Here is a 17,460-nt window from a genome sequence, read left to right as displayed (position 1 = left end):
CAAGGAATGCAAATAAGATGGCTTTTGCCAAAGACAGAACCAGAGAATTCACACTGGAAAAGCATTACTGCACGAGTCACCATTTGGTCACAAGCTGTGGCTTCCCTGAACAGGTACAATACCTTCTTTTGTGGCAGACACTAATTCTTGAGGGCCGGTAACTTTCTTCGTTCATCATACTGCTAATGGGAGAGACAGTTGCCTCCCTGCTGTACTGTTGAGAAATACTGTCGGAAATCAGGTCTTTCTGAGACCTTTAAAAGGTGACTATGGTCACCTCTGTCCTCCAGAGGGAACCGCAGAGTCTTAGGATGAACCCTCTAGGACTAGTTTAACAATGGCAAATAAGGCCAATGCTTATGAACACGCCGAATTCTGCAATGATGCAGCTCTGTGCCAAGGCACTTCTGAAATGAAATGAGAGTGTGCTGTTCCAGAGGCATAACACTTGCAGCTTTTTTATAAGCTGATTTTCCGATTGCTTAGAGTTTATTGCAAAACCATAATGCTCGTAAAACTTAGACCGTTCTTTGGGTCTCAGCAAACTTCGGGTTTGGACAGGCATATATTCAAATCCTATCTTAATAGCACATCAGAAGAACATTGCGACTTCATACAAGAAGGCACTGCTTTCAGTGTGTAGGGAGATCACCATCTAAGAACTTCCCTGATCCCTACCTTAATTTTTCATGCCTGTTTCTTAATCCTCATTTCACAGAACTAACAAGATCTCAGAACTTTATGCAGAAAAGTTCCAAGTTCTACAAAGGCATGCACAGGATAAACCATTAAGGCTCCAGTTATGGTATGCTAGATGTGAATGCTATATGCAGCTACTGCCAACAAAATACTTGTTGGCCAAGGATTTTTATTTTAGATTATACATAAAAACTAGCAAAACAAATAGAAGTAGTGGCCTCCTGTAATAAAACATGCAAAGTATATAAAGCTAAGAATGCATTATATGCACTACTTTCACTGCAGTCTAAAATAAAATCTTTATTTTACATATATTACTTATGTTCTTCTAAAAGCAGAGGAGCAAAAGTATTTAAAATAAGACTTGTGTCCTCATTCAGGATTATTTTACAAAGTTATATTTTTCAGCCTTTATAAAATAGTTATACAAAGACTGTTTGTGACAACATACTCCAAAATATAGCAGATTTAAAGCTCTTACATTTTACATGATCCAACAGTGCAATGTGCACTTAAATTTAAAAGCAACTTCCTGATCAACAATGTGTTGTAATTAATCTAAAACATGATTTACCACCCAGTTGTTTTTTTTTTTTTTTTTTAAACAAGTCAGTTTCTAAAAGACAAACTTTACAGATTTTAACTTAAATCAGATTTAAGTTCCATACAGAGTAGTTACCCTGTTTATTCAGGGCTGACGTGATGATGCATTGCCAGTTGTGTTGTACTTTGGAAAAAACAGAGAGGATCCCTGCATCCTGCAGAAAGCCAAGCCAGCTGATGCTTGTAGATTACCAGTACCCGGAGTCCTACAATCTTTGAGAGAGACCTACTGTATCTTCTGATAAAGTTAACTCACTAAATTAGAAATATGCTACATGAAATATGCTACATAATAAAATAGTAAAAACACGCTAGGCTCTTGGTCAGAGTATAATATGGTCCAATGAAACGGCTATCCCTTTGTGTTTTTCTAATGACTGCTTATCCTAAGGTAAATAAAGGCCCATCACACTTAACTCGGTGACAATAAGCCACAGGCCTTCCAACACTGTCAAAGCCCAAAGCCTGAGATACGCTAGAGAACTATTCAGCTGTACCACCAGAGGACGAAAAGCAACTGTTAACAACCGATCTCTTTACTCGTACATGAACAGGATAGCGACCTTCCTGACCGAGTCATGCCACAACTGAACTTAAGTTCACTTCTATACCGATGGCAATTTAATACCATCAGTTCAGGTACGTGCAGTAAATTAGGCTTATGTTGCGTCATCACAATAGCTACTTTCATGTTCTTTGACAATTCCATAAGAAATGGACGGATAAAGTATTAAAAATGTTGAGGTTTCAGAAACAGAACGGAGGGGAAAGAAGCAAACCAGCAAATAAGCTTGCAGCAAAAAACTGACGCGTTATGTACCAAGTTTCAGGTCTCCATAGAAAATACTTGTCTTAATGTGCCAAAGCTGTGTTGTCTGAACTACAGCAAGTCACCTTTTAAAGTTTCAGCCACAGAAGCTGTATCACGTTAGCCACCATAAATTATTTTGCAATGCAGTTTTTCATACAGACTTACCCAGAACTGGTACTTCAGTATTCATGCTTGTGTTATTGGCATATTCTTTTCATGGGAAGAACTATTATTTGAAAAGATCTTTGAAAACAAGTGTTATGTGAAACATGAAGTTCACGCCTGTTTGCAATCCCTCTTCTAGTGTGGAAACTATGAGTAGTGTCACTATCTCCACAAATACCACTTTGATCAAAGGGTTCAGGAGCCACAGATGACAGTTCACAGATCCAGCTGTACAGCGTTTCCCTTCAAGCTTTGGCCTGCTTCAATTTCAATATAATACATTACAAGTTACCCAATTACATTCATACACTTGGCATGCTAGTGAAGAATATCTGCCCCACTTCTTGGGGCAACAGATGCCCCAAGCATAGATGGGGCATGAGTCTTTACTTTCAAAATTTAAGTTGATAAAGCACTTTGGAATACCTCCAATAGTTAGGAAACATTCATTTAATCAGATTTTTTAATACTGTATATACTCAGTCAAGACACTCAAAGGAAAGCTTATAACAGTAGTTTAAAGGATAATGATTATTTTTCCATTTGTCTCTTTTTAAGTCCTATTCAAGTCAGTTATCTCGGGCTTTGGTAACAAATGGTACTTTGAACAGGGCAATGGAAATCTTACTCCACAAGGCAAATATAACAAAAAAATTGTAGGCAGCATCTCAGTTTTTATTTAAAAATATGCTGAGTACACAAGTACCTCCTCCTTTCTGTAGGAAGAGTCCAGGGTTTTTTTTGTTTAGCATTTGTAGTATTTTCAGGTAGGGAAGAAAAGAGGGGAAAAACAAGGTTGTTCATGAAACCCCAAGTGAAATGTTCACGAACAGAGTGGTTGATGAATATACTACTATGTAAAGAACAAGTCTGAAGCTGCAACTGGTCTATTCTGCTGCAATTTAAGTTTCTTGCTAGCAGCCATTAAATCTCATCTGAACTTTTCTAGATTTCAGGAAAAAGTCAGTGTTTTGAGATTCACAGGCACACGACCATTACCCTACTCAGCACCCACATGACTGCTGTCTGAAGAATCAGTTGGTCCTGAACTGAGATTAACTGGGGGGGGGGGAATCCATTAGCATAAAATAAAGACTACTGAAGCAGTCACAGCAAGGTGCCAGACGTGCACTTCTTTCCTTCTATACACAGCTGACCAGATGAGAAGTGCAGTCCAGTCCAGTCAGTTTTCAGTAGGATACCACGGAAGGACGTGAAGTTTCAGCACGACTCTCTCAACTGGACTGTGTTGAGGCACAGCGTCACACACACAGGAAACAAATTACCCTACTGCCCACACTGAAAAGTACTGAAGAGTGGGTTGACCACAGGCACAAGATTGGAAGATTCCAGCTTAAGTATTAGCTACTGCCTCTATAAAAGTCACTTTTAAAAAAGAACTTCATAGTGGCAATTAATTATGGAATGATTGGGTTTTAAAAAAAAAAATCTTACTCTAAGAAAGATAAAATAATGAGAACGCAGTTTTAACTGACAACTGTAAACCTGATATTAAAATGTCAAGTGTACTATGCATTCTATAAATACTTTAAGATGTTTAAAAGTTAGATATCCCCAAATGCCCATTTTAGGGCTGTAAAATATACAGTGAGACTACTCATGTGTTAGTTCAAACTACATCTTTTCACCTCATCATTAATTAAAAAACATACTCCTATCAAAATAGAAAAAAGTGCAAAGCTTCAGAGACATTTTTATACCTTAACTTATATCCCAATCTTGCGTTAAAATCGCCTGTCTCAGGCACAGTCAGAGATTACATGATCCACAGAAATATCCTTGTACTGGAACGCTGCCCATAAAGGCAAGTCACACATCAGGACGCATTTTCTCTGCGTTCCAGATGCATTTTGCCTTCTGTGGTTTCCCCTTTATCTAATGCTATGTTATGTGTCTATGAATAACAGTAGCCTGGGGTTTTCCGTTGTTAAGGCTGGGGGTCTCCTTGATTATCAACATTTATAATGTTCGCCGGATTTATTCCATTTGCTGTTTGTTTCTGATGCGATGCTGCTGTGACAAACAAATGCGAAGATTCCATTGTAGAATGGTGACTGACATCTGCTTTCACTAGAACTTCATAATACAGGAGATAAAAAACTGGAGTTACTATGCCAATAATCAACATAATCACTACAGCTGTCCACCATCCTATACCCCAATCTGCTCCATAGTAAGGATCCTTGCATTTTTTAGTTTTACCATCAGTTTCAAAACAGATCTGTTGGGCTGCTAAGGCAGAAACAACTTCGTTAAGATTCTCTCTCTTTGTATCATTACACTTCACTATTTCTTCTATATCTCGATCCACTTCTTTTAAGAAGTTGCCAGCAGTCTCATTAGCAGAGAATTTATCAGAAGGTGATGTTTCCTGCACTTCTGGGGAACAGTGAGCAGGCCGAAGGACTGGTCTTCCTTTTGGAGAGACATGTGTTTCGGTCAATACGCTGAACTTTTTCACTGGAATTTTGATAGACCTCAGGGCAAAAAAGTCTTGATCATTGATAAGATTGTTAACTCTCTTGATATCTGCAACCTAAAAATAAAAACAAGTTTAAATGTCAAACCCCCATTGAACCGAAACTCTTAAGAGTACTACATCCTTGAGAAATACAATTCTTCCCTAATGAAGCAAAGGCAGGGCCTTTGTTTTGCCCCCCCTTTTTTTTTTTAAACCGATACCCATTCAAACAGTATGAAGTGAGAAGAGGTCAAAGACCACATCTGAACGATGTTAAAGCGAGAAGGTAATTACGAGGTAACAAACCTCCTCACTTCAGATAAGATGACTGAAAGTCACTTCACGCATATATATTCACTTAATGTATATTCATCTATCAGTGGCAACTGTCTCTGTGAAATGAATGGGACTTTACCTCAGTGTTTTCAAATGAAGTAAACTACTGTGAGTTCCTAATTAAATTGAAAACCTCTGAGTAAGGAATATTGAAACATATGAGCTTCCAGTTCCTCTAGCCACAGCTGTGGTTTGAATACTCTTTCTGCTTCTGGGGGCTAAGGCAGAAACCAAGCATAACTTAAAACTGGCATCTTCCCTCATCAAGTCAGCTCTCCCCTTCCCCTGTTCTTGCTCAAAATGAATCTCCTTTTGCTCTCAATAGGTTCAGATTTTAAGTCTCATGTGAAATACTCTGCAAGGATTTAAGTGCCCTTGGAGAATTAGTGGGTTCATTCTGAGACAGTAGCTTCCTTAACATGGAAGGCACAGCCACAAATCTCACTCATTCTCAGTACAATGAATTACTTAAATATCAGTACTTTTTTGCAACACCTGGTAAGCACACAGGAATTGTGCCCACTTTAAGATGCACAGTACCCGAGTTCAGATCCTTCCTGTCCTCACTGGGAGGACATCTACCTCAGGAGAAGTTACAGACAGAAAACAAGGTAGTCAAGAGACCCTTGTTGCTGTGTCATCTCCACTTACAACACATGTGGCCAGAAAAAGTAAGTTAGGGCCATCAGTGCCGACTGCCTGCACGAACCTTGTAACACGAAAAAGTGCTTCAGTTCCTGTGACAGTGTATTTGTGAGTGCACCACCTTGAATAAATCAGATGAGCATAAAAGACTGCCCGTGCAGCATCTGCCCCAGTGATTAGTGATTCCACCACAACGCAAGTCATGCTTTCTGCCAAAAGCTCTGGACCGCTCTTCCACGTTCTCCATGAATTTCCAAGAAAGAGCACAACTCGGTTACCTTTTACTTCTTATTTGACGCCTGATCTAGTAAGCCTGCTCAAAATACCTAATTGCAGTGGTTCTGAAGCCAAGAATTGGTTAATGAGGCTAAGGTCTGTCATGATTATGAAATAGTTATGTCAAGACTTTGGTACCTAAGCTCATGACAGGAGGCTCCTAATTTTGTTTCTGCCTGAAGAATTAGATGAGAGCAAGACTTCTGTAAATATGGATTTTAAATCTGACTGAATTTGACCTCCTGAAAACTGCACAGTTGGCAGTCAGTCCACCAACACGCACAGCTGATTTTGTGTTAAAACTGGACTCACGCAGAGGCTAACATCAACCAAGACAGAAGCCTCTGCCTTAATTAGTAGTGGCCAGCCAAAAGGACCGGGTAGGAAGGACGTTCACCAGACTAACTTAAGAACTCTTAGCTAGGAGAAGTAGCAAGGTCTGAGCACCAGAAAAGAATGCTTGGGGCATGTGGGCAGAGAGCTCCCAACGGTACAGCATCCTCGTGCTAATAAATATTTAGGCAACTTAGCAGAATTAAAACTACAATGAGGTTTTTTTTTCCCCTCCCTTAATGGAATTAAGGCTCCACACAAACCCTGAAGGTGGTTCAGCAACACCCTCCTCATCGGTAACTCTGACAGCAAAGACAGAGCTAGTAAAAGTGCCCACGGGTGACTGTGCACGAGCACTTTTACTGTAACGTGGACACTTTAAGAGACAGTGCCGCAACCAAAACCATACATTTGTTTCTTACGCTTACATTAGCTTTAAGGGAAAAAGCCTACGGAACTGGAACTCCAGCATACTCTGCGCTGTTTATACCAACACATTTCTCCCTTCTAAAGAGCATGGCGTTTCCGATGCGTTGTCTACGCGGACGTTCGCGGCTGCCTTCACCCAGCCGACCAAGGGACCAGCCCAGCCCGCAGGCAGAGCCCCGGCCCGCACCGCGCCGCGGCCGGCCCTCGGGCTGGTCTCACCGCCCGGGAGAAGGAAGAAGCGGTAAGCGCCTGGGGACTCACCGAGCAGCAATACTGAAGCGCGATTGCGTTCAGAGTGTCCCCTTCCTGGATATCCTTCGTTAGCAGGACGATATCATCCAGCCTGTCCCTCGACGCGCTCCTCCGGAACTTCTCCCTGCCCCGCGGCCGCAGCTCCGACACCTCGCCCTCCTCCTCCGGCCCCTCGTTCTCCGCGCCCCCCGCGCTCACGAAGGGGTACAGGTGACCGCCGACGGGCGGCTGCGCTACGGCCGGCGGCTGCAGGCCGCAGCCGGCGCCTCTGCCGGCCATTCTCCGCGGGTGGCTCTGTGGAACAAACCGCAGCCCTGGCGCTCTCCGCAAGAGGATCCCCACACCGGGTCCCGTCCCACCCGCCACGCCCGCCCACCTCCCTCCCGGCCAGGCGACAGCCAGCCCCGCCGCCGAGGGGGAGCGCCCGGCCCGGCCCCGCTCCTCCCCGACCAGCGGCCCTACCTGCCGCCGCTCCTCATGGCGACCGCAATGGCGGCCGCCCCGCCACGTCCACAGGGCGGCCCCGCCCCTCCCCAGCGCCGGCCGCGCGCCCGCCCTTAAAGGGCCCGCGCGCCGCCTCACCTAGGTGCCGCCGCTGAGGGGAGAGAGGCGGGAAGCGGCCGTCAGTGGGGCCGCCGGCGCTCCCGCTCCCGCCTCACCCCTGAGGGGACGCGGCCGCGCCTCACCCCCGAGGAGCCTCGCCGGGGCCCCCTCGGGTGCCGCGGGGAGCTTTGCCCGGACGTGGGGAGGCGTGCCGCGGCGCTGTGACCCGCACCGCTCCTCCCCATCGCCGACCGTCGCGGCCTCGGTTGAAGGGAACTCCGTGGCTGAGGTGCTGGGCGCTGCAGGCCGAGGCGGCCTGCTCGGGGCCGGGGCTGCCGGGCGGTGACGCTCTCTCCCCGCCCCGAACCGCCCGTCTCTGACTGCGAAGGGGAGAGGAGCGCTCCGGCGCGGATCTCCGCGGCCTTCGGCCCCGCCCGGGGCTGTGAGGGAATGTCCCCCCCCCGCCATCAGCGGCAGGCTGCGGCGGCCGGCCGGCCGGCCGGCCTCCAGCGGCGGGCCGTTGTCCCCGTGTGGCGGGGCGCTGGGCCGTCGCAGCCTGCTGCCGCCGTACCCGGTTGGCACGGAGGCTCTGAGGTGGGCCGAGGAGAGGCCCGAGGCGGCGTGTTGAGAGCAGGTGGGGCATGCGGGTCCCGCCTGTTGAGGCTTTAATACATCGTTGTTACTGATCCTGTGTCTGGAGAAATGGAGGCTGCTCGGATGCGAAGCTGTGGCGTATTCGGGCCGGCACGATAATTCTTCTCAGAGCCCTTTTTGCCTGTAGCAGTTCGCAGCTCCTCTCCGAAGTCTGTGTACCTTTTAGTCCCGCCTGGCTCTTACTGCATTGCTGCTCGCTCAGAAGTTGCCAGGCAGTTTCTTTTTATCCCTTCACGCCTTTCCCCCCTCCTCAGGGCTGGTACTGCAGAGATGAAGGTGTTCGGCCAGCCCATGCTGATGTATTTTTTCAGAAGCAAGAAAACATAAATTAAGCCCTGTAGGTATTTCAACTTCCCTTCCATAATAGAGTAATTTTCACTTTTAAGGAACGGTCAGCAGCTGTTGCAGTTGCTGAGGCAATAGGCAGTAGCAAGACGACTTCCTACTCTAACCAGTAAATTTAATCTAGTGTGGGTTTCTTCTAACACGGCTTTAGAAGGAAGTTTTTGGTTACGGCAGGAGCAAGTAAGAGTATTCCTTACAAAAGCTGACAGCTCTAGGGTTAGGCTGAATATGTTGTAACAAATGCTTGCATTGTTGCTGAAGACAAATGCAGTTGCGAGTCTGGTTCCTCAACAGATTAAATATCTTAAAAAAAGGAAGTAATTTTAAATAAGGGATTTTTTTGCCTTTTGTTTTTGAGCTTTGTTATGTGATGTTTTCAGGTTTTCCTGAGCAACCAAAGAGGCTAGAAATGTGTTTGGTATTAAGAAAGGCAGAATTCTTTTATGACTTCAGTTTTGAAAACTAAATTACTTGAGTCTGAAGACACAAATGTAAGAGCTAATGATTGTGTAGCTCTATTGAGTGTCACGCTTCACGCCCACAGAAGCTGAAGATGATTGAAGCCACATTTGCAGGCATTGTAGAATAAGCTATCAAGATGCACTGTGTTCTTGTGTCTCAGCTTATTTTAAAGAGTAAATATATATGTTTCAGTATCTACCTCAAAATACGGCTTTATTGTGGATGCAGGATGGATCGGGTAAAATTAAAGTATTCCTAAGGCTGTCTAGATACTCCCTAGCCAAATAGCATCAACAAGAAAAGCAACACGTTTCAGCATAGATGTTCTGTCAAGAGCATAGAAGTTCTATGTGGTAAGTAAGAGAAGGTTTGCATGAAAGAATATAAATATTCTCAGGTGCAGAAGTTAGCAGTAAGCATAAAATACGAGCTGGCCAGATTGTGCAGGTCTGATTGCTGCGCTTTGCGCAGAAGCATGGAACAGTACTAATGTGTAAACAGGATTTCCTTCCAGCAGGAAGCTGGGCACTGTTAGTAGAAGCTAATTTTCAGGCGTTCTTATTCTGCATTTGTTAAAATATTGCTGTAGATGCCAAATTTAATTAGAATACCCTCAAACAGAAGTTTCTTGCAAGTCAGGAGACTATTTCTAAACCATTTAGGAGCCTAACTAGGGATATTTTATTTTCTTCGGAGTATTTCATAGCATCTTCCCAATCAAAGCCTGATCAGAAATAAGCCTTCTATTTTTATCATGGGTCAGATGCACAGCTTGTGCTCATTAACGTAGCTGCACTGAAGGCCTTAGATACAGCCTTACATAGAAGCTGCTATACAACAAAGGCAAGCTTGGATTGTCAGATTACATGACAAATGTATGAACATACTTGTAGGGGTCCCAGAATGATTTTATGTGTTTCTGGGGACGGCAAAGTGCAAGTAGATTGAATCTTCCACCAGCTGTATTTCCAGCAAGAGCAATATCGAAGGTGACAAAATTGAGTTAATTTCCCATAAACCTCAAGTTTTCTCGTGGGATCTCAAGTTGGCGAAAAGTAATTATAACTTAGTGAATGAGAATTCCATCTGTTTTAAGAGGTGTCGTGCCACATCTGGCAAAGAATATCTCCAGCACCAACCAGTTTTGTTTTGGTTTTTAAAGGAAGCTTTCAGTAATAGAAGTGAAGCAACTGTAGTTGTCTGTGGCTGGGAAACTGATGACTCAGACCCTATTCATGCTGTTGAAAGACTGTTTTATGAGACCCGTCAGAGCTGTGGGTGGACCTGGAGAGGAGTTTGAAGGCAGACTTCATACGCAGTGATGCCTGCAGCGGTGTCTGATGATTGTCCCATCATACACCAGTAATGGCATATCCTTTTGGAGGTTTTCTTTAATCTTTGGGTGGTGAGGCTGCAGAAGAGGTCAGGGCGGGGAATTTCACCATTTCTTTTATCTAAAGAGGTGTACCATCAGGTCAGAAAAGAACTGCTGAAGCAGCACTCTGCCTTAGAGGGGGAAAGAAAGTATTGGAGTTTGCTTTGACCCTGCTACACCCCTGTGTGTAACCATTTGTAACTAGTGACATTTTCCCATCAATAACAAAAGGGTATATTCCAAACTTGATGAACAAGACTGTAGCTGCATAGCTCCCATGAATGCTAATAGGAATACAGCCTTTCTCCATCCCCATGTAAGTTACTTTGCATATCCTAATAGTGCATTCTCAATGAGCAACAGGGTCAGTGTTAATCACTCCATGGCATTCCAAGAGCAACTGCAGGGATCTCTACCACATTCCCCTTGGTCATGTTATATCTAGTGTGGCTTGATCAGAGCTAGGAGGTTAAGTATACACATAGGAATATTAAAAAGATCTTAAGGAATTAATAGAAAGGAACTGTAAAGGAGATGTTGGAGGATTGATATAACTTGTTAGTCATTTTTAATTAAAAAAAAAAAATTTTCTGTCTGGAAATTAATGTACATGTCATGTGCCACCACTGTTTTTGTAAGTCTTTAAGTCATTCTATGATTTGGGACCACAGGGCTAGGTTTACATTCAGATAGCTAGTGCCAAGTATCTAAATGTACGTTTTAATTGCTTGAATGACATGATAAGCTATGACTCATTAAAAGATTGACACAGAAATAAATATACAGCCTTTGTCTGTCTCTGCTTCCCTGCTTGGTACTTGGGAATGGTACTAAAATTGTAGGAAATAGTAATGTCAAGGCAGATCTGCAGCTCCAGTAGAGTCCAAATAAAGTGTGAAGTTATTAAGCAGTGTCTGACTGCAAGATGTGTAAGGTACAGTAAGAGGAGCTATTTAAGAACTATGAAAGTATGCAGGAAGCAAATAATGCTAAATCTGCAGATACTTGCAGAGTAGTGTGTTCTGCAGTGGGAATGTTTGCATGTATACTTTTAACTATAAGTATTATAATCTGGGCCTTGATCATCAAAAGGGGCGGAAACCCTTTTTAGTTAGTGAGGCTTGAACAATTTCTCTCTAAAATGGGTTAAAAATGACCACAAAATTTAATTGTTTACTTTAGTATTGTTATGGTTTTAATGAGAATAAATGAAAATTTATCTTTGGATTGAGACTGTTATTTCCCCATTTCATATTTCATGTATTTGCTGGTTCCCTTTGGTTACACGACTTGAATTGGTTACTTTTTAATTAATTCTATTTAAATTTAATATTTATTCATAATAGAAATATGCTGTGTACCTTCCATAACACAGCCAGTAGGGTGCATTGGTCGTTTGATACTTAGTTTTCAAAAATCTGTAAAGAACTGCATATTTGCTTCTGATTTATGTTTTACTTTGCTCAGCTCAGGTATCCTCTGAATATGAAAATCTACCAGTGAAACCATTCAGTTATGGTAAAGACAGTATGCAAAAATGGAGTATAGACTCTTGAAAATTTATTTCAAATTATTCACAGATGGGTTTTGCTGTAAGATTCTGAATTCCTATTCGTATACCTGTATGATGAAGAAGAATTTCTGTAGTGTAATAATGGAAGTCCTTTTTTTTTTTTTTTTTTTTTTAAAGGTTGTCATAGATTCCTTCCAATTTTAGCTGGATGAATCTGTCGTTAAGTCCAGGAGTAGCTGTTACTTTTTGATATGTTTTCCCTGAGTAAATTAAAGAACCCTTTCACTGCTGGTCTTGTTTTTTCTCTGAGGGAGTTTTTTGCACTGTAGTCAAGTATTTCCCTCTTTTTTTTTTTTTTTTTATGAATTAAACATTCAGAACTTGGCAACTTTGCTTTCTGCTTTCTCTAGCTCTCAGTTTTTGGGAATTTGATTTGTTTGCATCCTCTGTGGGTTTCAGCATTGTTTCTAAAATGTGGACACCAGAACTTTATGCAGTTTCAAATATCCACACCATTAGTGATACATACAAAGGTAAATGATTCCCCACCCCAACTACTTGTCACTAATCTACTATTGATGTATCTGAAGATCACACTAACTCTGTTTTTTTCCCAGTCACAGCATCACGTTGGACACTTACGGTGAGCTGCTTCTCTGCTAGACTTTCTTCAGATGAAAATGATCCAGAAGATCATTTGTAAGGTATAACCTATATTTTATCTTTGAAGGTATTCAGCAGTGTTAACATGACTTGTTTTAATGGAACCAGCTTGCCAGGTGAGCCATATCACTGTAATACTGTGATTTCCTTTCTGCTAATACTGACATCACAAACATCCAGTTGTGGTTTTTGTATTTACAGGGAGAGAGTGTTGAGGAGCAGCAGATCTATTTGTAACCCTTGTTGAACTACGTAATAGAAGTGTTTTCATTTGCTTAAAACGAAACTTATATTTTGTTCATAATCTCTTACTGCACAGTGCTTTTTGAGATCTACCAGCTAGTTTTTAATCCATTTTACAGCATTGCACTGCTTCCTAGCATTGCACTATGTCTTTACCATATGGTAATGTGATTAAAAAGTAAGTCCTCCAACTATTCAGTTCTGTTATACCAGCACAATTACTGTCATTCAAATTTATAATATTTCAGAATTAAACCAAATTGCACTATTTGTATAAGTTCACATATTTATTCCATTCATTTCTTTTACCTCCTTATAAGTGAAATCCCACATCAGCCTTTACATTATTTTGGCTAGGTTTGCTGTCAGGCTGCATTTATAGTCTAAACTTCCTTTTGTATCTTTGGAATTGATTATGATGGACATTTAAAATATGATTATTAAACTCGTCATTGTCTTGCCAACCCAGTGGTTTTCCCTTGTGTCTTTAATCTTCTATAATTTCTACAGTGTAATTTAAAGTGTCTGCTCTCTAGTTCCCTTTTCCATAACCTGTATACTGATTTATTTTTTATTTTGTTTCTGACTGAATTTTTACTATACTATTGCACCAAGATGCATGCTTATTCAAATTTTTTTCTTGATTGTAGGATACTGGCTTTTTGTCACTCTAGTAAACTCTTCTTCTTAATTTTGGAAATAAAAAGCTTAAGGATTTTGATAGTTTTCCCCCCCAGGAAGGAGTTGAATGTTCTATGGTATTTTTTTAAGCATTGGGATTTCAGCTGTGGCAGAAGCTTTCTTTGGCCTCCTTGGTACTGGTAATACACCCTTACTGGTGGCACAGCTGTGTAGGAATGGTTGCATCTTCATTGACACGGACCTTTCCTTGGTTACAAGCCCACCGGCACATGAATTTTTACTGTGGATGTGTTCTGTATTGGTACATTGCTGCCCACAGCTACAGCTGAGAAAAGCTTTCCCTGGCAAACAGTCCTTTGATGTCATTCCACTGAGTGGGAAAGTGCCCTTACGCAGGCCCCGATACACCCGTGCAATCCCATCAACTGTACAGCCTCTTCTTCCACCCTTCCTCTGTTCTTCCCCCGTGAAGAGAGGCCTATAGGCAAGCAAGGGAGTTGTCTGGAATACCCTAGCATTACTTTCATCTTTTGTTTTAAGCTCCTCATGGCTGGAATAGTGGTGTGTGCTGAACAGCTTTTACAAAAGGGAGAGGGAATAGTAGAAGGGAGTGGGAGCAGGAGCAGGGAGACTGTCTCATGGTAAAGGATCTGATTCAGAGCCTTGAAAAGCTTTAATATATGAGCAGGTATGGCGTTCACAGCCTGCTATATTGGTAAATGTTTCAACTGTGTATTTAAGGTGCCTTCAGTTTTCACCTACAATGGCATGCAAATGTAAATTAAACTGTTGAATTAATACTCTCTGCTCCTGATATTAGTAATAGTAATGGTACTGTAATTGTAAACATCTTGCTATGCTTTCTTTCAAATTTTCAGTGTAAAGTTGATTAAAAGAAAATGAAAAATTTATCATGTACTATAGCTATCTGTAATCTAGACTGTCAGCACAGAGCTTAAGAAATGGTTGTTTTCCATACAAAACATGCTGGTTTCAGTTTTGCCTTTATCTTTGTCATTTTTAGATAGCTATAACGTATTTTAACAAATATGAAAGGACTTGTAAAATAAATCATCCCATTCAACTTTTTTAAGCATTTAAAGTATGATTACAAATGTCCAGTTTATGACATAAATAAGAGAGTGATCTGGTAGACATAGAAACTTTGATGGGAGCATTTTCATGAATTTTAAAAGAGATTCCCTCCACCCCTGTTTTCTTACAACTTTTGTCTTTCTATTCGATTCAGCTTCTATATGGGACAGCAGAATGTGTCAGAAACCTTTAAGTTCTTTCAATGAGTATCAGGCATGTTAATGCAAATACATTACAAGTAATCCCTCCATAAGGAGAGACAGTAACATAGCCCACACAACATCACTAAAGTGTTTACAAGGTATTAATATGCCTACTGTGACAAGATGTATTTAATGGGAAGCAACAAGGAATTTGTTTTATTAGTTTTCCTCCACCCTCAAGTAATAAATCTTAAAAGCTTCAATATTGATTCAATGAAATGAATGGCTGAATCGTTCTGGAGAGGCTCTGACAAGTGGACAAATGCTTCCATGGTTACATTGTGCTATGCAGTATGGTTACCGAGCTTTGTTGGTTTCCTCCCTCTGCCATTGAAGTAAAATAACAAACCACAGGGAAGCACCACACATGGTGGGCATAAACTGGAAACAACTTTAGAAGATCAAGTTAGCTGATCTTACACAGATTTTAAACAACATGAGGTTTATTGATTTATACTGTATACCCTAAACATGCGTTTCAGTACTTTCTCCTTCGTATATCACTTTCTCATGGAACATTTTCATTTCTTGTCTGAACCACCTCTCACTTTTGATTTGCAATGCCATAAATTAAAAGGCTATGTGAAAGTGTGTTTCATAGTAGTGTTACATGGGTTACATTTTTCTAGGAGTATTTTTATATCAAGTGATGTTACTGCATCAATGTGGGCTTCTGCAATACCTAGATAATGAATAAAAATTCATGTATAGAACCTTTCTGTGCAGTTGTTTTAGGGTGCTTTGCAGTTTAACATAATTAAGTGGTTTGATTTTCCATCTCCTTGCATCTAATGTACTCAAATTGTACTCTAATGTACAGGGAAGGGGGAGATAATAAACAAGTAAACTTCATAGATGTCACATTTAAAAAAAAAAAAAAGTAATGGCATACAGTTACTTCATTACCTTAAAAATGTTGCAGATCAAACATTACATTAAGAGAAGGAAATCCTGAAGGCCTTAGATTTTGTTCAGGACAAAGTGTAAATTAAACTAAAAGCACATGTCGAGAGTAGTTGCATCTTTTTCCCTTGCAGACCAACTCTGAAAAGAGCGTGTGTTATCCTCTGTATTAGCAGCTGTTAGGTTTTTTTTTCTCTATGTGCTTGACAGTCCCCAGGATCACTATCTCAGCATTGCAATGCTAAGGTGTTTCAGTGCCCCTTTGTAGACACAATTTTACAGCAAGGATAGATGCCAGGATTCCCCACAGCCAGGAAAATAAATTCATAAACATGGAGGATAGTTAATTCTGAGACAGAAATTCTGGCCTTACAGCTTTCCATTGGAAGCTTACATTTATTGTGGGTACTTAATTTCACATTTACTCAAGTAATATCTCTTTGATCTCAAGGGGGAAAAGTAAGCAACAAATGAGTAAACACTTCAATGTTGCACTTAAAGAATTTCAGAAAAGAGAAGGGTCAACTCTGAAGTTAAAAAACTAAGTTATTTGTGTTTTCAAGTAGTTTTTTTCCTCATTCGAAAGGAAGCAAACAAAATACCTATCTGTGAATTGGGAAAGCAAGTGAAGTTGTATGTAGCAGCTGGAACCCTTTTGCTTTTATCTTCATTAGTCTGAAATACTTTCTGAGGACTTTGAAGTTAAGAGCAATCTAGATGCAAAAGATTACGGAGAGTTTTTAATATTTGTATTATGTTCTACCTTCCAAAAAATGCGCTTTTGGTAAGCATTGGTTTTGAATTTACAGTCTAGTGCTTGACATGCTCTGAAGTTGTGTGTTTTGATGGATGTTTTATGAGAAAGCTTCTGATTTGCTGCATACTATCTACATTGTCTGTGACATGCCGCAAATGAAGAGCTGGACACACTTGAGTGGAAGAAACAAGACTGGAACTTTATTTAGCAACAATAACTGCCCAAGAGGAGCAGGCAGACAATTCTTGCCAAGTTCTCATCTTGCTGTTCCTCCATGTGACCTACAAGCCAGTGAGCGTCCACTGTGGTTTGAAAGGAGCCACTGAACATTGTAAGACCAAACCATCTCTTCAGACATGGCATTCTTTTTGTGTCATTATAATGACACAAAATGACAGAAACGGTGTCAAAATTGCACGCTGGAACTTGAGCAACCAAGTCTGAGATGCAGTAAGTTGAAACAAAGAAGTTGTTTTCTCATTAATTTGTTCAGTTTTTTACACTTGAACGTATTTAAGTTAACATTTTCTACAAGTCATCTCATTTTTTGTGAGTCTTGTCAAATGTGTAGCTAAGTTCAGTAGTAAAAAGGTTATGATTATATGAATGGCATTTCTGCTGCAACATGTGTTAAAATATAGCAACCTCCCATGAGCAGATGCTAGGGAACATTTACTTTTTTCCTCGTGGTAGGAATACTTCAATTTTTTCAGTTAAAAGCTCTTTTAAATATTAACTTCAGCATGCTTTATCAGTATACAAGTAAGGAGCTGTACCCTAAAAAGGTTAACCTTTGCCAAGCTCATGACAGGAAGCATAAACAAATTAATGTTTGTCCATCTGCTTGGAAGTTCTCATTTTTCAGTTTCTTAAATCCTGGACATCTCTGAAAAATAGAGGATCAAAACCTGAATTTATCTACATACATCTGCACATCAACCAGTCTGGCTTAAACCACTGGGTCAGAAGCATAATACTCAAATTTTGTCATCCAGTCTTCTCAGATTAATAGTACTGTTTGTATTTGTCTA

General features: G+C 41.2%; 1 protein-coding gene across 1 annotated transcript; it reads right to left on the bottom strand.

Moving 5' to 3' along the window:
• Positions 1 to 2,710: 2,710 nt before the first annotated feature.
• On the bottom strand, positions 2,711 to 7,310 carry LYSMD3 (LysM domain containing 3). Its single transcript, XM_050912477.1, has 2 exons — positions 7,041 to 7,310; positions 2,711 to 4,835 (listed from the first exon to the last, which is right to left on the bottom strand). The coding sequence occupies exons 1-2, from the start codon at positions 7,308 to 7,310 to the stop codon at positions 4,227 to 4,229; spliced, it is 879 nt and encodes a 292-aa protein (XP_050768434.1). The 3' UTR covers positions 2,711 to 4,226.
• Between the last annotated feature and the right edge of the window lie 10,150 nt (positions 7,311 to 17,460).

The sequence above is a fragment of the Gymnogyps californianus genome, chromosome Z (genome assembly GCF_018139145.2).
Source record: "Gymnogyps californianus isolate 813 chromosome Z, ASM1813914v2, whole genome shotgun sequence".
NCBI classification, from domain to species: domain Eukaryota; kingdom Metazoa; phylum Chordata; class Aves; order Accipitriformes; family Cathartidae; genus Gymnogyps; species Gymnogyps californianus.
The sequence above is the reverse complement of the archived record's forward strand: the minus strand, read 5'-3'. Positions and strand labels throughout refer to the sequence as shown.

Bases quoted from the DNA above. Each gene is read 5' to 3' on its own strand.
- LYSMD3 (XM_050912477.1), bottom strand. From the start codon at position 7,310: ATGGCCGGCAGAGGCGCCGGCTGCGGCCTGCAGCCGCCGGCCGTAGCG. The intron at 4,836-7,040 runs GTGAGTCCCCAG...TTTTATTTTTAG, and splicing joins CGCTTCAGTATTGCTGCTCG to GTTGCAGATATCAAGAGAGT.